General features: G+C 39.4%; 1 protein-coding gene across 13 annotated transcripts in view; it reads right to left on the bottom strand.

Annotated features, from left to right (window-relative positions):
- The window catches only part of EPB41 (erythrocyte membrane protein band 4.1), a 225,452-nt gene that overhangs the window by 95,947 nt on the left and 106,298 nt on the right, over positions 1 to 23,207 (bottom strand). For all 13 annotated transcript variants that reach the window (XM_030805656.1, XM_030805657.1, XM_030805644.1 and 10 more), the window contains exons 3-5: positions 21,672 to 21,884; positions 17,986 to 18,090; positions 3,070 to 3,112 (exon numbers count right to left, since the gene is read on the bottom strand). In XM_030805656.1, the coding sequence (XP_030661516.1) occupies positions 3,070 to 3,112; positions 17,986 to 18,090; positions 21,672 to 21,725 (202 nt within the window). In that variant the 5' untranslated portion in view covers positions 21,726 to 21,884. The remainder of the gene's footprint in view (positions 1 to 3,069; positions 3,113 to 17,985; positions 18,091 to 21,671; positions 21,885 to 23,207) is intronic.

Below are 23,207 nucleotides of genomic sequence, written 5' to 3'. Positions count from 1 at the left end.
TGGGGTCTCCCTGTATTGCCCAGGCTGGTCTCAAACTCCTGGGCTCATGCGATACTCCCACCTCAGTGTCCCAAAGTGCTGGGATTACAGGCATAAGCCATTGTGCCTGGCCTAAAATTAAGAGATGAAATAAATAAATATATATATATATATATGAATAGCACTCCAAATTATGTTAAACAAAAAAGATTGGTTGCATATTTATATTAAAACACACATTCAAGTGTGTGTCTATATACATTCAGACCAGCCAGGCATGGTGGGTTACACCTGTAATCCCAGCACTTTGGAGACTGAGAAGGGAGGCTTTCCCAAGTCCAGGAGTTCAAGGCTGCAATGAGCTACGATTGTGCCACTCCACTCCAGCCTGGGTGGCAGAGTGAAACCCCATCTCTAAAAATACATATACATATTTAAAATATATATCATATATTATTACACTCAGACCATCCCTGGAAAGAACACGTTACCATGGTTGCTTCCAGGAACAAAAACTGCATGACTAGGACAAGGAGAGAAGGGAGATTTATCTCGTACTATACTCATATGTATCTTTCTATTTTATACCACATATTTATAACATCTATTTTAAAAATTAAATTTAAAAACTATGTATAACATACTTGTAATTTTTATTTTTTTTATTTTATTATTTTTTTTCACAAGAAGTCTCACTCTTGTCCCCCAGGTTGGAGTGCAATGGCGTGATCTCAGCTCACTGCAACTTCCACCTCCCAGGTTCAAACGATTCTCCTGCCTCAGCCTCCCCAGTAGCTGGGATTACAGGAGCCTGCCACCATGCCCAGCTAATTTTTGTATTTTAAGTAGAGACGGGGTTTCACCATGTTGGCCAGGCTGCTCTAAAACTCCTGACCTCAGGTGATCCACCTGCCTCGGCCTCCCAAAGTGCTGGGATTACAGGCATGAGCCACCGCAACCAGCCATATACTTGTATTTTTAAAATGCAAAATTTATATATGCCTAGAAAAAAATATTGCAGATTATATCAGTTTAACAGTGATTATATCCAGAGGACAGGATTTAGAGGACTCTTACCTTCTTCATGATAATTTCCTATAATGTTTAAATTTCTTACAATGGGTATATATTACTTGAGTGATAAAAAAAAAAAAAAAAAAAAAAAAACTTAAGGGCTGGGCGCGCTGGCTCATGCCTGTAATCCCAACACTTTGGGAGGCCAAGGGGGGTGGATCACCTGAGGTCAGGGGTTCCAAACCATCCTGGCCAACATGGCGAAACCCTGTCTCTACTAAAAATAATATAAAATTAGCCGGGTATGCTGGCACATGCCTATAATCCCAGCTACTTGGGAGGCTGAGGCAGGAGAATCATTTGAACCTGGGAGGTGGAGGTTGCAGTGAGCCGAAATCACACCATTGTACTTCAGCCTGGGCAATAAGAGCGAAACTCCGTCTCCAAACAAACAAACAAACAAACAAAAAACAAAACAAAACAAACAAAACTTTAAAAACCCCCCACCTTTGCAATAAATGTCACTCTTCCCTTTGGCTTAAAAAAATGTTTACAATTTGATTCTCTATTAAAGGTTTTGTAAGGTACATGGTGTTTTTGTTTTTTTCCCCCATGTTGAAGAAAGCATTTTTATTATTCTGTAATTTTTTTTTTTTTTTTTTGAGATGGAGTCTTGCTCTGTCGCCAGGCTGGAGTGCAAAGTGGCACGATCTCGGCTCATTGCAACCTCCGACTCCTGATTCAAGCAATTCTCCTGCCTCAGCCTCCTGCGTAGCTGGGATTACAGGCATGCGCCACCACGCCCAGCTAATTTTTCTATTTTTAGTAGAGACGGGGTTTCACCATGTTGGCCAGGATGGTGTAATTTTTTTACCTGAAAAATATTAAGGTTCTTTTTCTTAGCAAGATTTTTTTTTTTAAATACCCAGGAAGATAATCTTCTAGATATTCTTTTTTACTCGTCATAAACTCTGTTAACTTTTTCTCCTAAAGAATCTTCTTGTATAATCATATGTTCCTAACATTTTATATTAAAAGTATTTTCATTGAAAGGAGCAAGGAGTTATATTTTTCTTGTGGTGTCTCAAATATTCTGAATATTTGTTTGCTCTGACTTGCATTTTAAAACAAGCTTTTATAGGTAGAAAGCAAATACAGAGAGTTATCAGTCCAAAAGAGTATTTTGTTTCTTCCATTAAGAAAACTAAACAATTACAAACAGGGTCTAAAGAAAAACATTTCACCATAACAAAAGTGTTTTCTTCTAAGAAACAAAGGAAAAGTAAAGTTTGTTTTCAGGTGAGTGTTGAAACTTACTAATCGTGATAAATAACAACTATTTCATTTCCTGGAAGTTTCTTCAAAACTAAACTACAAGGACAGGTAGTCTTAATTAGCCATTGGGCCTGGGACTGCAAAATACTAATCTATACTTTTTTCAACCCAGAAATATTTATCCCAGGACACCAGTCTGATCAGGGTGTAAAGCGGGACTATATATTAGAGTTAGAGCTAGGAGCAAAGCCACAATGTCAGAAGGGTCAGTGGCAAGCAATTCTTGTCCTTCCATTCTTTTTTTCTTCCACAGTCCTTTGTACTGCAGTTTGGAAGAGGACTGTTAAAAGGGATGAAAACAACCATGAAAAGGAAAACATAAAATTTATAATGCAATAGTTCAGAACAATTTAAAAGGAACAGGATACAGCAGCAAACTCCTAGTAGGCAACTTCGGCTTCAGTCACTACCATTTTGAGAACTGACTCCCAAATCCTTTTTCTTTTCTCATCTTTGTTCTTTTCCACCTTCTGTTACTCTCAACTCTTCCTATCTTCCCCAACTTGGCCCAGTTGTAAAAAAAAAATCAACAAAATCTGACCTACATCTCAATAGTATCCACCTCTGCTATGTTTTTCTATTATGGAAACTCCTCCTTCCAGGAGAAGGCTTTATCTCGATTTCAAAGCAATCTGCAGTAGTCAGGATTCTAAAGTGACTGACTCACAGCCAGAAATGGTTGGAAATCCTCTGACCTACTAAAAGAAAGAAAGAACTATAAAAAGAGCTATATCCACTTACCACGAACCTGCTTTTTTATTTCTTTGGCGGAATCCAGCCATGTCTGTAAAAAGGAGAAAAGGCATTCACACAGAGCTCCAAAACACATGAACAACAGAGTACTGGAAGCAAGATCACTGACTACCTTCAAATAGTGCCTCCAGACCAACCTGCATTTCCTTTGATAGTCTTTGCATTAATTTCACAAAGCATAGTGATTTTGAGCAGACAAAAAGGGAACCCGACATTTGGGTTGAATATTAGCTCCACTACTTCCTGGCTGAGTGACTTTAGGAAATCTGTACCTCAGTTTCCTCATCTATAAAATGAGATATTGGTAGTAGAGCCTACTTCATAGTGTTACTGTGAAGATAAAATGAGTTAATACATGTAAATATATTAGTAAACAGCAAATGCTAAGTAAACATTGGTTATTTATATTATTCTATAAAGACTAGTAGATAGGTACAACCAGAATTAATTGACAGCATCCACATTTTATTTTCCCATCCAACCCTGACCTTTGGTCTCCTTCAAGTTTTTTCTTTTTCTTTTTTTTTTTTTTGAGAAGGAGTCTCGCTCTGTTGCCCTGGCTAGAGTGCATTGGCACAATCTCAGCTCACTGCAACCTCTGCTCATGGTCAAGCAATTCTCCTGACTCAGCCTCCCAAGTAGCTGGGATTACAGGCGCCCGCTGCCACGCCCGGCTAAGTTTTGTATTTTCTAGTAGAGATGGGGTTTTGCCAAACATGTTGGCTAGGCTGGTCTTAAACTCTTTGTTTTTTTTTTGTTTGTTTGTTTGTTTGTTTTTTTTTTTTTTGAGACAAGAGTTTCACTCTTGTCGCCCAGGCTGGAGTGCAATGGCGCAATCTCGATTTCAGGCCACTGCAACCTCTGCCTCCCGGGTACAAGTGATTCTCTTGTCTCTGCCTCCTGAGTAGCTGGGATTACAGGTGCATGCCACCATGCCCAGCTAATTTTTGTATTTTTAGTAGAGACGGGGTTTCTCCATGTTGGTCAGGCTGGTCTCCAACTCCCGACCTCAGGTGATCTGCCCGGCTCAGCCTCCCAAAGTGCTGGGATTATAGGCATGAGCCCCTATGCCTGGCCAAAGTTTTCTATATCAGCACAGTATTCAGTACATGGCTTGTGCCCAGTTAACGTTTACTGAATGAATAACTATTTTGTTTTCCCGAACTACTCTTGCTCACGCCAATCTTGTCCTTCACCGTTCTCCCCTTCCACTTAGAATCTGCACACCACTAGGCTAGGGCTCCTCAACCCATGGTAGACAATGGAAAATAACGGCACTAGAAAAGAGCCTCACCATTAATATCTTTCATAGGTCCCTTTGAGAAATGCTTAAAGACAGAAATTTCTAAATTTCTAGAATTGTTTAAAACACTTTCATGGAATATAAGATACATGTCGAAAAGTACATTAAAACATAAGTATAAAGATCAATAAAATATCAAAGTGAACATATAAGAATTATAACATTACTAGCACCTCAGGAACCCCTCTCTTGCCTCTTCCTAATCCCTCCCCTTCCCTTGTCCAAAAGATTTAAAATTGAATTTCAGTGGCATTTTATTTATTTATTTAGATAGCGTCTCGCTCTGTGGCCCAGGCTGGAGTTTAGTGACGCAATCTTAGTTCTCTGCAACCTCCGCCTCCTGGGTTCAAGTGATTCTCCTGCCTCAGCCTCCCAAGTAGCTGGGATTACACAAGACCACCACCATGCCTGGCTAATTTTTTTGTATTTTTAGTAGAGATGGGGTTTCACCATGTTGGCCAGGCTGGTCTTGAACTCCTGGACTCAAGTGATCTGCCTACCTCGACCTCCCAAAGTGCTGAGATTACAGGTGTCAGCCACCGCACCCAGAGACAGTGGTATTTAGAAAAAAGGAGTAAGGTGTCCACTCCTCACCCTCTACCAACAAGGGCAGAGCATATGGTGACTATCCCATATGCCCTATTGAAGGAATGGGCTTGAACACCACATTTTTAAAATTGATTATATACTACTTTGACTATTATATAATCATTACAACGGACAATAAACGTAAGAGTGGGGACTAGTTTTCTTTTATACTCCCACCACAATTAAACCAGAAAATTAATATATATAATAAATGCCACATATGATTAAATTGCTCTAAGGTATAAAAATAAGCACATGCTTGTTTCAGCCCTGTCAGAAAGGGGTGACTTGGGTGTTTTCTCCTTAGTCTTTCATTTAGACTAAAGAAAGTTTTTAAAAAGTTGCTGTATTTTCAAAGGCAAAGGAAGACTTTAAAAGCACCGAGTTTCATGAAACCTCTGAGAACCTTGGTTTATACCACGCAATCCAGAACTACTACCACTTTTTACCACTTTGGAGTAGATATTTCTTACCATAGAAGACTCACGTTCTCCATTATTTTAAGAGAATCTCCCTAGGTAAGCTGAAGCTGCCAAGTTCCTTCCAGGGATTCTATGAGCCATTCTGAGTCTGTGCTAGAATTTCTACTAACTTGACATAGGGAAGGCAAACCCAGTTGTGTGTCAATCATATAAAGACTCCTGGGTATAAGCTACCATGTAGAACAAATTGTTATTGCTTCAATTATCTACACCTCCAAATCAAAATCAAAAACAAAATCTTCTGGAGATAATAAAAATCAATGTGTAGAAGAACAGGTACTTTTATGCTCAATTTAAATTGTTTAGTTCCCAGCATTTTAGTTAGCCAACAAATATTTGAGAAATGCTTCCATGTGCTAAGCACTGTGGTTAACAGAAAAAAAAAAAAAAAAGGATTAAAAACTAGCACTGGTCCTTAGGGAGCTGTCATTCTAATCAGGAGACAAAAACAGAACAATCAGTTTGTTCGAGGAGGTGTGATAATTACAATGATAAAAAATACGTGCTACTGCTGTGATAGAGCATAGGGTATTCTGAGAGCACAGAGGACATGCACCGAAATGGTTTAGAAGTCAGTTAGGAAATGTTTCTTAATAGAATGTCTGGGGAATCTAAATGGAGTCTTGAAGGACAAATGAGTTAGCCAGGCAAAGAAGAAAACGAAGTAATCAGAAAGGCACAAAAGTATAAAAGTGACTGCAATACACCTGAGTTGCTGCATGTGGTTCAGCATAGCTGGAGCACAAAGGCAAAGAGGAGAGATGTAAAACTGAAAAGAACAGTAAGGACCAGACATGGAGGGAGAGTATTCCATGCTAAGAACTTAGACTTTATCAAGTTCTTAGCAAGCAGGAGCCATTGAAGGATTTAAAATAAAGGAGTGACATCAATTAGAGAAAGCATGACTGTAGCCAGGGTGACCAGAAAAGACGCTGTTGTTGAGAATGTGGTCCAGCAGAGTATAATGGTTAAGGGTACAGGCTTTGAAGTCAGACAGTCTTGAGTTCCAATCCTGCCTCACCCTCTCTACCATTTAGCAGCTGTGTAACCTTATATAACAGTGTTTCTGAGCCTCAATTTTCTCATATGTATAATCGGGATAAAACTACCATCCTCACAGAGTTATTGTGGGTTAAATTATTTGATGTATACTAAAAGCACACAGCCAGTATTCAATAAATGGTACTGATATTGATCAAAAGGGTCTGATGGGATAAAGTCTATGGGACAGAGGAAAAAAAATAGGAGTTAAAGCTATTAGGATTTGTGACTAAGTAAATGGGATGTAGGGGAAGGATGGGCTCATGATGAGGGTTGGTAAGATATAGTGGTAAAGAATAATTCTCAAGTTGCTGGCTTGGGCAACTGGGTGGATGTGGCACTATTCACTAAAACAGGAAATGCACGAAAAGGAACAAATGTTATAAAGAAGAAAAAAATAGCAACAACAAGAAACAACCTACATGTACATCAACAATTGAATGAATAAATTGTAATATATTTAAATAGGTGTATTTTTAAAGTATCTTTGGAAATCCAAGTGGAATATTTCAATAGAAAGCTGTATAAGCAGGTCTGGCACTCAGAAAAGAAATTTGGGCCAGATATACATTTGGGCACCTTCCTCATGTAGGTGGTAAATGAACCCATTAAAGAAGATTTAAAAATCACCCAAGGAGTATGTATTAGAGAGAAAATAAAGGGGGACACTTGGGGAACACTTGCATTTAAGGGATGGAGAGAGAACAAAGAGCTGAGAAGTAAATTGAGGAGAAGAGACTACAGTGGTAGGAGAAAGACAGGGAAGGCTGGTATCACAGTATCTAAAGGAACAGGAAGTTTCAAGGAGGGAGTAATTAAGATAATCAATACTGCAAGACAGACAAGTAACATGAGGATAAAACATGTCAGATTTATCTTGGTAAGAGCAGTTTCAGCAGAGCAATAAGGGCAGAAATCAAAATGCAATGAGTTATATCAAGTGCAGATGAGGACATGGCACAGCTGAAACTTTCGCTCATTACTTGTGAGAGTGTAAACTGGTAAAACCACTACAGAAAACTGTTTGATAGTATCACTAAAGCTGAACATATGCCTTCTCTGAAATCCATCAGTCTCACACCTAGGAACATGTCCAACAGAAACGTTTACGGTGAGATGTATACCAAAAGGCACCTACAAGAATGTTCCTAGCAGAAGCATTCATAAAAGCCCCAAACTGTAAACAAGCCAAATGTCTATCAATAGTAGAGTATATAAAGTGTGGTGTAGTCAAACAATGAAATATTATATTATACAGTAACGAGGCCGGGAGGCTGAAGCAGGAGGATTGCTTGAGCCAGGGAGGTGGAGGTTGCAGTAAGTCAAGATTGTACCACTGCACTCCAGTCTGGACAACAGAATGAGACCCTGTCTCAAAAAAAAAAAAAAATTATACAGTAATAAGAATGAACTATTGCTATTTGAAATAGCATGAATGAATCTCAAAAACATCATAATGAATGAAACCAAAGAAACCTGACCTAAGAGAAGACACTGTATGATTTTATTTATGTAAAGTTTAAAAACAGGCTAAAGTGATTGATGGTGACAGACATCAGGATGAATTAACTTTTTTTTTTTTTAATTCTGTGATAGGGTCTCACTCTGTTACCCAGGCTGGAGTGCAGTGGCACAATCACGGCTCACTGCAACCTCCACCTCTCCGGCTCAAGCAATCCTCCTACCTCTGCCTCCTGAGTAGCTGGGACTACAGGTGCTCACCACCACACCTGGCTAATTTTTTTGTATTTGTAGAGACAGGGTTTCACTATGTCACCCAGGCTGGAGGAAGAAGTTACTTTTGACAGGGAGTTGGGAGGAGTAACAACTGATAAGGGGTTGGAGGTAGTGACTGGAAGGGACACAACAGGGGATTTTAGAGTTCTGATAATGTTCATTTTTCTTATCTTGGGGGCGTTTACACAGATGTGTTCGCTTTTAAAAAATTCTTTGGCCGGGCACAGTGGCTCACGCCTGTAATCCCAGCACTTTGGGAGGCCCAGGCGGGCGGATCACGAGGTCAGGAGATCGAGACCATCCTGGCTAACATGGTGAAACCCCGTCTCTACTAAAAACTCAAAAAAATTGGCCGGGCATGGTGACGGGTGCCTGTAGTACCAGCTACTCGGGAGGCTGAGGCAGGAGAATGGCGTGAACCTGGGAGGCAGAGCTTGCAGTGAGCCAAGATCGAGCCACTGCACTCCAGCCTGGATGACAGAGCGAGACTCTGTCTCAAAAAAAAAAAATTAAAAAAAAAAAATCTTTGGGATGTATATGTATGATTTACACCTTTCTTGTGTTATGTTAAACTAATATGCAGTATGGCAATAGAGAATAATATATGCAAACCAATTTCTCAAAGAGTAAGGTTACAGCATGGAAGAAAGGGTTAGAGCTACAGGAAAAAAGCAGGATCTTCAGATGTCCCCTAAAATAGCAATTCTGAATAATCTAGTTCTATTTGAATATTTTCAGTGGTACGGATTCTTTTTGAAGAGTCCATTTTATCAATCATACACTGAGAATGAAATATATTAACATTTTAAGCAGAATTTAAGCTTGTGCATTAAAAAGAATCATATTCCTTCTCTGGCTTAAAAAACAAGTTTCCAAATAATACAGAGATGAAGAGCAGTAATATCCTGATATAGATCTTCATTCATTCAACTGAAGTATTACCCGTCTCCTATGGGTTCTTCTTTCAAAACACCTTCTCACAAGTGGTTTCTTCTACTTGGAATACTCTCTCCCTACTTCTTCATCTGGAAGATTCCTGACTGTCTCTTATAATTCGTATCTGTTATTACCTTCTCCAGAAACCCCTTCTGACTCCCCATCTATGTGGGTGTCCATCTCACTGCTATTGCCCAGTCAGTCTGGGAGCTCCATGAGGAAAGAGACTGTCTTTTATAGCTCCGCCCAGCACAAGGCAGGTGCTATCTGAACAATAAATGTTTATGAATGAATGAACAAAGAATAGATGAATGATGCTACTGAAGTAAACCAGGATAGATTAATAAAGTTTCAACTAGAGAAATGGCGTTTAAAGAGGTAAAATGAATAGGAGCAGATATAGTTTGGATGTGTATCCCCACCCAAATCTCATGTCAAATTGTAATCCCTAGTGTTGGAGGTGGGGCCTGGTGGGAGACAACTGGCTCATGGGGGTAGATTTCCCCCTTTGGTGTTGTTCTCGTGATAAGAGTTCTCACAAGATCTGGTTGTTTCAAAGTATGTAGCATCCCACCCTCTCTTCCTCCTGCTCTGGCCATGCAAGACGTGCCAGCTTCCCCATAGTCTTCTGCCATGATTCTAAGTTTCCTGAGGCCCCCCCAGAAGCTGATGCCACCATGCTTCCTGTACAGCCTGCAAAACTATGAGCCAATTAAATCTCTTTTCTTTATAGGTATTTCTTTATAGCAGTGCAAGAACAGACTAACACCTTTCATATCTTCAGCAGCATTTACAACCTTAGGTCATAATGTTTTAAAACAAGAACTCCATTCCCTGAGTTAGTCATCAGCTACCCTTATATGGAGGTCCTAAAACCCCCACACATACACATAAGAGATTTATACAAATCCTTGTCCTTTGAGGTAAAAGACTTTTCTACAGCTGCAGAAGTCTATCTGTCTTAACTCAAGGAATAACCATTACTTATGCTGCTGTTAGGATGTTGACTTCAAATCACTGCTCCAAGTTATGTTATAGAAACTCTAGAGCACAGGTAATTCTAGGTCTCATTCTTTAAGTACTAAGTTAAAACACAAAAAATAAAAAACAAAACCCCAAAAAACTACATTTAAATTCACTAGAGGTGTTGACCCAAATCTCTGTAGCAAAAGACAAGATAATAAATGCAGCCTTCCTACTCTGCAAGTGTATTTACAAAATTCCCCTTCGTCTTTCTAATTTGCCAGACAATAAAGATACAACCGTGACTGCCACTTGCCTTCAAGGCCAGTCATGAATCAATGAGAAACAATCAATCCTTTCAGATGACTATAAACTAAATTACTCATACTCTTTATTTAATAGTCACTCCATTGGTGTTTGCTCTTTACCTGTGAAGGTGAGCAAAAGACTTCTCTTTTGACTGATGATCTTTCCAGAGCTGATTATCTGACTCTAAAGGCAAGAAAATTCATCCACACAGAAAATGGATGGAAAAAGACAATGACTATATACCATTGAATTGAATGTAGTCCTAATTTAAAATTCTCATTATTTCCCAGAAGAGCACAAGTTTTCTGCTTAGAGATGAAATTTGGAGGGAGGGGGAATTAATGTAAGTGACTTTTCTCCCAAGGAAAAAATCCTTGATTCATTAGTAAATAATTCTAAGCAGGAATAAAATATAGGAAGCAACTATTTAACTGACAATTTTGATTCATAGTGGCAATAAATCTCTCACAGAGCTATAGAAGTTTGCTTCTGGGCTGGGCGCAGTGGCTCATGCCTGTAATTCCAGCACTTTGCGAGGGCGAGGCAGGTGGATCACCTGAGGCCAGGAGTTCAATACCAGCCTGACCAACATGGTGAAACCCTGTCTCCACTAAAAATACAAAAATTAGCTGGGTGTGGTGGTAGGCGCCTGTAATCCCAGCTACTTGGGAGGCTGAGGCATGAGAATCACTGGAACCTGGGAGGTGGAGGTTGCAGTGAACAAAGATGCCACCACTGCACTCCAGCCTGAAAGAAAAAGAAGTTTGCTTCTTACTGCTTTTCCACTTCTCTTGCCAGACCCTGGCAATAGGCCCATTATCATGCAGTCAGTAGGAAAAGTGAACAAGCAAGCCACTCCACATGAGGGAAAACTTTCCTCCCTGCTAATTGTACTCAATTGTCTACAAACAAAGCACAAAGCTCTTAATGACAGAAGTTACATATACCAAGGACAAATCTCTACATACACAAAAAGAAGACACCAGAGAATGGAAAGAAGAGAAAAAAGTTGTCTCTCATTGTATTATGGCTCACATTTTTTTTCTACAACATAAACTAATTCTGTAGAGGAAACAAAAAAACTACAGATGAAATGTAAAAATCAAGGAAAGGAGTAAAAAGCTAAAGAAGAAAATAACTTAGGAAGGGGCAGCAGGCAAGGAGCTACAGGAGTAAACTGACTGTGCAACTAGAGGATGTCACTCTGCCTTTACGTGCTTCAGTTTCCTCATCTATAAAATGGGAGGATGAGCCCCCAAAGCCTGTATAGCTCTATTACCTTCCGTATTTTCAGAATGGCAGAAAACTTAGATGACCATGATTTACTATGAACTTTACGGATTCAATCATTTCACAAATATCTGTGTACTTCTAGAGAAGGTCTTATCTAGAAATTTGGCTTATTGACAGTGCATATACATGGAATGATAGTGTTAAACAAAAATTATGGAAGGCCATTGTTTTGGTCTAAGCTTCTTCACCGGCTCCAACAGATCAGGCCAAACCAAAATGGAGTCACTCATACCAAATACCACATAATCAAACTGAAACCTAAAGGAAGTGGGTAGATGCTAAACAGACCAGTTTTTCCTGAAAACAGGAGATTCCAGTCTACCTGAGTCAGTTTAACAAGAAAGTCCTCTCTGCTTTAGCATTTAGAAGAAAAGTAACTTGATGTAAACTAATCAGTTTTTTCCTATTACTTGGTTTCCTTATTCCTACCTTACAAAACCCACTGTTCTGCCATTGCTTATTGGAAGCCCTCATTCTATTTTGTAGAATGAAGGCTGCCTAATACATGAATCACAAATAAAAGCCAATTCGATCTTTAACTAACTTTGTTGTGATTTTATCTTTTTCCAATAGCTAAAATAAAGCCATATAGTCTTGCTAAATACAATCAATTTTAAGTAAAAGATACACTGTTCTTTTGTACATCCTGCCTAAGAAAAGAACAGGTAGAATATTCAACCTGAAGGATGCTCCAGAATGCATCTCTAGATTATGACACACAAATCTTTTCTTTTAAAGGCAAGGCCTTGATTAATTGGTAATTTCATTTTAAAACAATAATACTAACTTTTTTTTTTTTTTTTTTTTTGAGGTAGGGCCTTATCCCTACCACCCAGGCAAGTGCAGTGGTGTACTCATGGCTCACTGCAGCCTTGAATTCCCAGACTCAGGTTATCCTCCCACCTCAACCTACCGAGTAGCTGGGACTAGAAGTATGTGCCACCACACTCAGTTATTATCTTTTCATTTTTGGTAGAGACAGGGTTTCACTAGTCTCAAACTCCTGGGCTCAAGTGATCCGCCTGCCTCTACATCCCAAAGTGCTGGGATTACAGGTATGAGCTACCATGCTCAGCCAATAATACTATCATAATAATAATGATAATACCTTACTTTTATTGAATGCTTACTACATGTCAGGCATGATTCTACATGCTTTCATATATAGATTGTCTCATTATCATTCCCATTTTACCAATGAGAAAACAGAAGGACAAGTAACTTATCTAACTTGCAACTAGTATGTGGCAAAGCTATTCTCTCAAGTGTAACAATATGTCCCACTCTTTCAATAAACATTTGTTGAATGCCTACCACATTCAGGCCAGGCAATATACTAAATAACATTCTTTAGGAAATCAGTCTGGTAAAAAATAGACGTGGGCCCAGAACAATAGATGAAAATCAACCCACACCAAGATATATAATTGTGAACTCTCAACTTCATAAGGACAAGAAAAAAGAAAAGATCATACTTGCTTGATTGTGTAAAGGAGGAGGAAGAGGAACAAAAGTCATAGAAAAGATCAAAAATCGAAATGGCTCTGGCCTTTTCAAGAGCAACACTGGAAACTAGAAGACAATGAAGCAATGCCTTCAAAATTCTGAAGGCAAATAATTTCAAGCCTAAAATCCTATACCCAACAAAATTCAAAATCAAATGAGAAGGCAGAATAAAGCCATCTTTTCAGACATGTAATGTCTCAAAAACAATTACATCCCATGTACCACTTCTGAGGAGTAGCACTCTATCAAAACACAAAGAAAAGCAAGGATAGAGGAAACAGGAGAAACATCACAGGAAAGAGGCAAAGCACATCCCCAGGATGATAGTGATGGGAGATACCGGGGACAGCTGTGTACAAAACAGACCGTGATACCCATCCAGACTAGACAACTGTGACCTAAGAGACAGCAGTATTTTTTTTTTGAGACGGGATCTCGCTCTGTTTCCCAGGCTGGAGTGCAATGGCGTGACCTCGGCTCCCTGCAACCTCTGCCTCCTGGGTTCAAGCGATTCTCCTGCCTCAGCCTCCCGCGTAGCTGGGATTACAGGCGTGTCCCACCATGCCTGGCTAATTTTTGTATTTCAGCAGAGATGTGGTTTCACAATGTTGGCCAGGCTGGTTACAAACTCAGGTGATCCACCCAGTTCAGCCTCCCAAAGTGCTGGGATTACAGGCATGAGCCACCACATCCAGCCAAGAGACAGCATATTAAGGAAGGCCTGCCATCACTAAGGTGTTTTTGCTACTGTACTGACCCTTTAACTTGACAATTCTAAGGTGAATCTTCCCCAGATTCATTTTTGTACAAGATTTACCTGGGCCATGTGCTAATGAAGTTCCTACTTTCCCTTCCATGCTCTGCTTCTTGGATCAGCTAAGGACTCTCGTTTTAATTAAAAATAAAAATTAAACGGTGGCTCACGCCTGTAATCCCAGCACTTTGGGAGGCCGAGGCGGGCGGATCACGAGGTCAGGAGATCGAGACCATCCTGGCTAACACGGTGAAACCCCGTCTCTACTAAAAATACAAAAAATTAGCCGGGCATGGTGGCGGGCGCCTGTAGTCCCAGCTACACAGGAGGCTGAGGCAGGAGAATGGCGTGAACCCCGGGGGGCGGAGCCTGCAGTGAGCCGAGATCGCGCCACTGCACTCCAGCCTGGGTGAAAGAGCGAGACTCCGTCTCAAAAAAAATAAATAAATAAATAAAAATTAAAATTAAAATTAAAAAAGAACAACAACATCACTCTGTTTTGACTTACTTCTGAGCTGGAGGTTGACCATGATAAAATTAGAAGCACAAAATATAGAGTAGCCCATTCCCTTTGACGATGTTCCCACTGGATGTCCTATAAGAACCTGGTCCATACAGACCTGCCGATGCCCTGACTATGATAAGGCCAATTTTTCCCAGGATTCACTTGCCCACTGACTTCCCCAGTAGGGGCTCCTACAAACTATCAGGGAAGATGAAGCCAGATTATGATTCAGAGGTGCCAATTTTTCTTTTCCAAAAATACTTACAGGGACAATAATGCCCTTTTCTTACACAGCCAGTTTTGTACTTAAGCTTTTATGTTAAGCACTTTTCACAACACTTTACACATAAATATATAAGTGAACATAAATAAAGCAATTTAACATTTGCTCATTAAAAACTAATTACCGTTGGGTGCAGTGACTCACGCCTGTAATCCCAGCACTTTGGGAGGCCAAGGCAGGTGAATCGCCTAAGGTCAGGAGTTCGAGACCAGCCTGGTCAACATGGTGAAACCCTATCTCTACTAAAAATACAAAAAATTAGCCAGGCATGGTGGTGCATGCCTGTAATCCCAGCTACTTGGGAGGCTGAGGCAGGAGAATCGCTTGAGCCCAGGAGGCGGAGATTGCAGTGAGCAGAAATCACACCATTGCAATCCATACTGGGTGACAAGAGTGAAGCTCCATCTCAAACAAACAAAAACTAATTACAATAGTGGCAAAGCACAGTGGGTCATGCCTGTAATTTAGCACTTTGGGAGGCTGAGGCAGGAAGATTGCTTGAGCCCAAGAGTTCAAGACCAGCCTGAACAACATAGTGAGGCCTTGTCTCTACAAAATATAAAAATTTAAAAATTGGCCAAGCATGGTGGTGTGTGCCTGTGGTCCCAGCTACTTGGAAGACTGAGGTGGGAGGATCGCTTGAGCCTGGAAAGCAGAGACTGCAGTGAGCCAAGATCACACCACTGCACTCTAGCACAGGCAACCGAGTGAGACCCTGTCTCAAAAAAACAAAAAGTGAAAACCACTATAAAGAAAATAAACTTGGTGACAGGACAGAATATAAATCCCAACAATGGTGAAAAGTTTTCAGTGTAACTGAAAATTTTTGTCCCAACGTGGGCCCTAGAAGCTCAACTGTAAGCAGAAATTATTTCTTCTGCTGAATGGCTTTAGATGAGCCAGCTTCTAGAAATGTAAGTATGCTTAGATCACAGAAAAAAATATTTCCAGCCATATTAAACATGTACGTACTTGGTGACTTTACATGCCAAATTAAAGGATTCTTAATTATTCTCAAATCAATCTAGGTTGTTTTTTTCCCCACAATGTAACCATTCAATTTCTGGGAATCAAAATTATCTCACTGAGCTTACATAAAACACTTTTCAGAGTATTTCCCTTGATTCATGGGAGAATTTTCGTTTTTTTTTAAGATGGAGTCTCGCTCTGTTGCCCAGGCTGGAACGCAGTGGCACAATCTCGGCTCACTGCAAGTTCCGCCTCCCAGGCTCACGCCATTCTCCTGCCTCAGCCTCCCAAGTAGCTGGGACTACAGGCGTCCGCCACCACGCCCAGCTAATTTTTTGTATTTTTAGTAGAGACAGAGTTTCACTGTGTTAGCCAGGATGGTCTTGATCTCCTGACCTCGTGATCCACCCGCCTCAGCCTCCCAAAGTGCTGGGATTACAGGCGTGAGCCACCACGCCCTGCCAATTCATGGGACAATTTTCTAGCTCACAGTTGTAGAAAGTTTTTCACTGTAGTTTTGAGGGCATTGTTTTGTTTTTAAATTAACTTCAATGTTCCCTTACTAATGGGAAATAGTGGTTTCAATTAAGGCTAGACTTTTTTAAATTATTCATTGAAAAATAATAGTTGTATATATTTATGGGGCAGAAAGTGATGTTATGATTTTTTAATACAATGTGAAATGATTAAATCAAATGAATCAAACTATCCATCATCTCAAATACTTGACCTTGTGATGAGAACATTTGAGATTTACTCTCTTTGTGATATTGAAATGTACAGTACTCAAATATTAGCTATATTTACCAGTACAAGCTAGTTTGAGCCCTAAGGGAGACAAAGTAAAGGTTAAGTCTTTAAAGAATAATATTAATCTAGTGCTCAAACATAGTTCTGTTTGAGTTAGTAGTCATTCATAGAAGGAACAAATTTTTGTAAACAACTAGGTATATTCTACAAATAGATTTTGTTTAGGCAAAGGATAATTCCATGTCTTCTAGTTTGCATTATCTAACTCACACAACCTAATCTATAATTTGCAGATGTTAAAGGCTGCTGCCCTTCAACTTTTCTTAATAAACTGAAATCATCTTGGAGAAAGGATGAACTTAAATGGCTTAAATTCAGTGTCTACAAGACTTTCTCCAGGATCCCCCACTTTACACCCACCCCCCAACCTGGCCATATACCTCTCCAGATTCATCTGTTACTCTATTCCTCATATCCTATGTTCAGCCAGGCTAGATGGCTTTCAGTTCCTGAAATGTCAGTCTCTCAACTCCAGGTCTTACACAAGCCATTCTCTCTCCACCTCACTTGCTCATTTTATCCTTCAGGTCTCTCTTAGCTAAGGCATCACCTCCCCAGAGGAGACTTCCCGGGCCATACTCTCCCCTGACAACCTGTATTTCCTTTTGTATAGCACTCATCAAACCAGTAATTAATGTTATCTTCATAATAAACTGGAAGTTCCAGAGGGCAGGGACCATGTCTACCTTATTCACAGCTGCATCCATATCACCTAGTACAGCACCTGCAAATACTTGTTAAACTGGACTAAAGCTTTCATCATTAGATTTATGTTAAATATTTGAAATTTTCAATTAATTGGCCAGGAAATAATTCAAGTGTTCTGGGGTAAATACCTGACTTTTAACCTTTCTTCTCTCCTCCAAGTCCATTCTTTTACTTCCTTCAAAAGTTAACAACTGGTTTCCTTTTAGGTTGGAGGAAATGTCAGATTCATCGTTATGACTGTTTCAATAATATTGGGATTTTATTCTGTTTCATAATGCTGCTTTCAAATTATAATTATATATTATAATTATATTTAATTATAATATCTCATTATAATATTAATAACAGATCATCCATTCAACAAATATTTGTTATAAACCTCCTATGCATTAGATACAATACCAATTGCATAATATATTAAGTTATTGACATCTACAGTACTTGCTAATCAAGGCATCATACCTCTTTACTTTCCTTGCCTTTTAAAAACATACAATATATACTTTATTTCAACGATGAAAGAATACACCAGCAATGGTCTTTCCTTTAAAATGTTAATTCTAGAAGAAAAATAGCAGGAAAATCTAAGAAATAAGAGTAGACAGGCATAACTCTAAGAACACTGGCTTAGAGAAGCAGGTATAGATACATTCTTAAAAACAAAAGAATTAAAACAAATTTTTTGTCAGCTTCTTAAATTGCAAGCAGTCTCCTCACCTTAGAGGTTGCGCTATCCCAAATGGCTAGACCAAAATAGTCTTCTTCCAAAAGATTGAGATGCTCGCATACTCGTTTAAGCAAATCTTGTCCCTTAGCATGTTTCTGCAAAGATATACGTGTCTTAGTTGAGTTGAGGTTTCTTCTTCTTTTATTTTTTTCCCAAAAGAGATAGGGATTCACTCTGTTGCCCAGGCTGGAGTGCAGTGGCCTGATCATAGCTCACTGCAGCCTCAACCTCCTGGGCTCAAGTGATCTTCCCACCTCAGCCTCCAGAGTAGCTAGGACTACAGATGTGCACCACCATGCCCGATTAATTTTTAAAATTTTTTGTAGAGAGAGTCTCAATATGTTGCCCGGGCTGGTTTTGAACTCCCAGGCTAAAGTGAGGTTTCTTCTTATTTCTACATCCATCATGAAATAAAATAAAATGTCACTTCCCGATTTCTTCTTTCATCTTTGGTTACCAACATACTTTCAGGTGGCTACACAGTTTAAGCAGAAAATATGATTTACAAAATTCCTGTTCTTCAATTTGTCAGTTTACATATGTAATACACATATACTAGTTTGGAAATTGTGTTACAATTCAAAGCAAAATTCTACCTTCCTTCCATCTCATATTCCCCATCTCCATCCTACACATCACGTTCTTTATTTTTGGTGCAATATATCCTGTAGCATGCTATGAGCAACTGTCAGTTACCGTGACTACTTAAATTACTGAATCAACTGTCCAGAGTGACATTTAATTGTGGCTGTGGAAATCATTAGACTCTATCATTTTCAGACCAAATGTCCCAAAGAAACTGAGCTATGCCTCAACTCCCTACAATCTCTTTCAGAAAAATGAATAAAGTAAAATTCTAGATAGCCAACAGACACTACCTGTTGGAGTGGCTCCTTCAGTGGTGCTAGGAATCATTTTCTTAATGTTTCTTAACCCAGAAAGTCAAACCATTCCCAAATTTGGGTTCTTTTACTCCTATTTATAGGAAGAAAATAACCTAACTTAAAGACTGGGATTTAGTCAGAAAGTCCTGGCTCCTCCATTTACTAGCTAAACAAGCTGAGTAGATTCAATTAACTTTTCTGAGCATTAGTTTGCTCAGCTGTGAAATGATAAGAATATTTATACTCATCCTACCTCTTTATTGGAATTGTTTAAAAATAATCAAATATGTGAATGTCTTCTGAGAAATATATATGAAAATACTTCAAAAAATTAGAATCATTTTTTGGGCAAACATATATGACATGTCCTCCTCTCAATGAGATGAGTTATTTTTAATGACTATTAATAATTCACATAAATGTTCATTCACTGTCAGTCTTAACTCATCCGTATCAGATCATTTTCTTCTTTTTTCTCCCATGTTTTCATTCTAAATGACAGAAGATGATTTGAAAATGCTTCATGTATTTTCCCTAATCCCTTATTCATAATTCTAAAATCCAAATGGCAAATTTTGACTTGAACTGTAAAGAGGCTATTTATAATCTTCATTTATTCATCTCAGAATGAATCTTCATATATTTTACCATAGAAATCCTATGTTTGATCATGTGGGTGCTGCTACAGACACTGCTGGGTGTATTATAAAATATGCAGAATATGTACTTATTCCCTTGCTAAACTCCAAAATATTCTGAATTCTAGTTTTTGTTTTGTTTTGTTTTGAGACGGGGTCTCACTCTGTCGCCAGGCTGGAGTGCAGTGGTGTGATCTCGGCTCACTGCAACCTCCACCTCCCAGGTTCAAGCGAATCTCCTGCCTCAGCCTCCCAAGCAGCTGGGACTACAGGTGCGTGCCACCACACCCAGCTAATTTTTGTATTTTTAGTAGAGACAGGGTTTCACCATGTTGGTCAGTATGGTCTCGATTTCTTGACCTCGTGATCCGCCTGCCTCGGCCTCCCAAAGTGCTGGGATTACAGGCGTGAGCCACCGTGCCCAGCCTCAAAATATTCTGAATTCTAAAACACATCTGTCCCCAAGGGCTTCATATATAAGAGATCTTGGTCTGAATGGGAAGAATAGGTGTAAAATAGCTTTCCCCATCTCTAAATTAGTTAGTGCAGGAAGCAGAAAAAGCAGACCCTGAGTCTCTAGTTAGGTGTATAGTACCTGTTTCAAAGTACAATTACATCTTTCTTGATTTCCTTTTTAAACTTAGAGAAGACCTATTAGTAAATATAGCGTAATATTTTAGATGATTTGTGATTGAAGATATTTGCATTTGCACATAAATAATGTGATTAAGAAATAAGGCTGGGTGTGGTGGCTCATGCCTATAATCTTAGCACTTTGGGAGGCTGAGGCAGGCAGATCGCTTGAGCCCGGGAGCTCAAGAGTAACCTGGGCAACATGGTGACAACCCGTCTCTACAAAAAATAAAAAAAATTAGCCAGGTGTGATGGTACGTGTCTGTAGTCCCAGCTACTTAGGAGGCTGAGGTGGGAGGATCACCTGAGCCCAGGAGGTCGAGGCTGCAGTGAGCTGTCACTGCGCCACTGCACTTCAACCTGGGCAACAAAGCAAGACCCTGTCTCAAATAAATAAATAAACAAATAAATAAATAAATAAATAATTTGTTGCACATATATGTGAATTATACACTTTGTCAATAAAAGCTGTTACTGGTAACAATTACAATTGCTTATATGTCAAGCATATCATAATAAACAACTATTGTTCTAGTTTGAAAAATATATAGTTAGTAGATTTTTTTAAATTTCAACTTGCTCTGGCCAGGCATGGTGGCTCAAGCCTGTAATTCCAGCACTTTGGGAGGCCGAGGCAGGCGGACCACGAGGTCAGGAGATCGAGACCAGCCTGGCTAACACGGTGAAACCCCGTCTCTACTAAAAAAAAATACAAAAAATCAGCCAGGCGTGGTGGCGGGCGCCTGTAGTCCCAGCTACTCTGGTGGCTGAGGCAGGAGAATGGCGTGAACCCGGGAGGCCGAGCTTGCAGTGAGCCGAGATTGCACCACTGCACTCCAGCCTGGGTGACAGAGCGAGACTCTGTCTCAAAAAAAAAAAAAAAAAAAAAAAAAAAAAAGTCAACTTGCCCTGAAGGAGCAAAAAGAGTAACTGAATAACTCTGATATTTTTCTTCAATCCTGATTCAATCACTTATTCTTTCAGAAAATAGAAAATTTTAAGAAATGGCATTTACTGGACTTAAAGACTTACTCATCATCTTCCCATAATCCCACCTCCAGAAAATCACCATTAATACTTCCATCCACAGAAATAATCATTAGAGGCCGGGCGCAGTGGCTCATGCCTGTAATCCCAGCAATTTGGGAGGCCAAGATGGGCAGATCACTTGAGGCCAGGAGTTCAAGACCAGCCTGGCCAATATGGTGAAACCTGTCTCCACTAAAAATACAAAAAATTAGCCCAGCGTGGTGGCACATGGCTGTAATCCCAGCTACTCAGGAGGCTGAGACAGGAGAATCACTTGAACATGGGAGTTGGGGGCTACAGTGAGCCAAGATCATGCCACTGCACTCCAGCCTGGGTGAAAGAGCAAAACTCTGTCTCAAAAAAAAAAAAAAAGGAAAGAAAAAAGAAATAATCACTAAAGTGAGTCTTATCGTGGGCAAAATCACCACTCACCCAACTCCAGATGAAACAATCTGTAAGAGTTCTGATTGTTGGAAATGAAAACATACTCACCTCCACAACACATTCATAAACTGTGTCATCCAACAAAGAAACCTTGCAGTGCATGTTCCTGTGTTTTCTGATTGGTTTTTGGGAAGCTTTTAATTCTCTTTCTGCTTTTGATTCAGGGCTTTCTTCTTTTACTTCTATTTTGGAGCACTCTTCAAGTCCTTCTCCCTCCTTAGTTTCAAAATCTGGATCTTCTCTGAGTTCTTCCTGAGCAGGCTACATATCCATGATATCGCCAAGTCAGTAATAAAGACATTTCACAAAACATGCTGTATATGCTTTTACCTATAATAATCTTACCAATAAATGCATGAACTAAAACAAATATAGGTGACATTAATATTAAATAATTATTTTTCTATAAAAAATATGATCCCCCAAATGACTTAAAGATTTTGCCATTATTAAAACTTCTCAGGTAGAATCCCATCAAACCAATAAATGAAGGTTTCAGGTAAACGAGAGGATACCAATCCATTGCTCTCAGCATTATATATTCTTCCTGACCAAGCCATTACATGGTTATTATTAAAGTTTAACAAAAACGTTCTTGTCTCTGCCCATGCTCCTCAATTTTAGCAAGGTAGCCTTACAAACCGCAAAATAAGATGTGACTTGTTACATATTCTAAATTTTAAATTAATTTTAATTCCAAGAGAAATGCCTGGGACCAATTTTATATCATTAAGCAAACATGCAGTAGGCTAAAAATTTTAACTACCAGTTAACTCCTTTCTACCCAATATTAATCATGTGAAATGCAAAGAAGATTCAACAAAGGAAGAGTTTCCTGGTACAATCTTAAATTATCCCCAAATAATAACCGATAAGTAGGATAACATTTTTGGCATACATTTTTTTTTGAGACGGAGTCTCGCTCTGTAGCCCAGGCTGGAGTGCAGTGGTGCGATCTCGGCTCACTGCAAGCTCCGCCTCCAGGGTTCAAGCGATTATCCTGCCTCGGCCTCCTGAGTAGCTGGGACTACAGGCGCCCGCCACCATGCCCAGCTGATTTTTTTGTACTTTTAGTACTGACGGGGTTTCACCATGTTAGCCAGGATGGTTTCGATCTCCTAACCTCATGATCTGCCCGCCTCGGCCTCCCAAAGTGCTAGGATTACAGGCGTGAGCAACCATGCCTGGCCGGCATACATTTTTACTTTTACTTTCAACACAACAAAACTACTGACATATTTTTATCTAAACCCGACTAATTATTTTCTTTTAAAAGAATACGTTACTTCCTTGTGTAACAGTTGGAAAACAATTAAAAGAAAAAAATGCATGGTTGACAATTAGGAAAAAGGAATTAATTATTTGACTCCTGCATTAAATACTGGAAGTAATCTAAGACTCCTTCCAATCTTTCATGACCCTCTCACTGCAACCTCAGGAAGGCCCTTCATTGGCTTTCTTATCTATCTATGCACTCTACTGTCTTTCATATCAGTACTCTGGTGCCTTCATAACTTATTACAATAAATAATTGTTTTTATTTACTACTTTTTTGTTTTCTCTATTAAAGTTCACAAGGGTAGA

This window comes from Nomascus leucogenys, chromosome 24, assembly GCF_006542625.1.
Source record: "Nomascus leucogenys isolate Asia chromosome 24, Asia_NLE_v1, whole genome shotgun sequence".
Classification (NCBI taxonomy): domain Eukaryota; kingdom Metazoa; phylum Chordata; class Mammalia; order Primates; family Hylobatidae; genus Nomascus; species Nomascus leucogenys.
The sequence above is the reverse complement of the archived record's forward strand: the minus strand, read 5'-3'. Positions and strand labels throughout refer to the sequence as shown.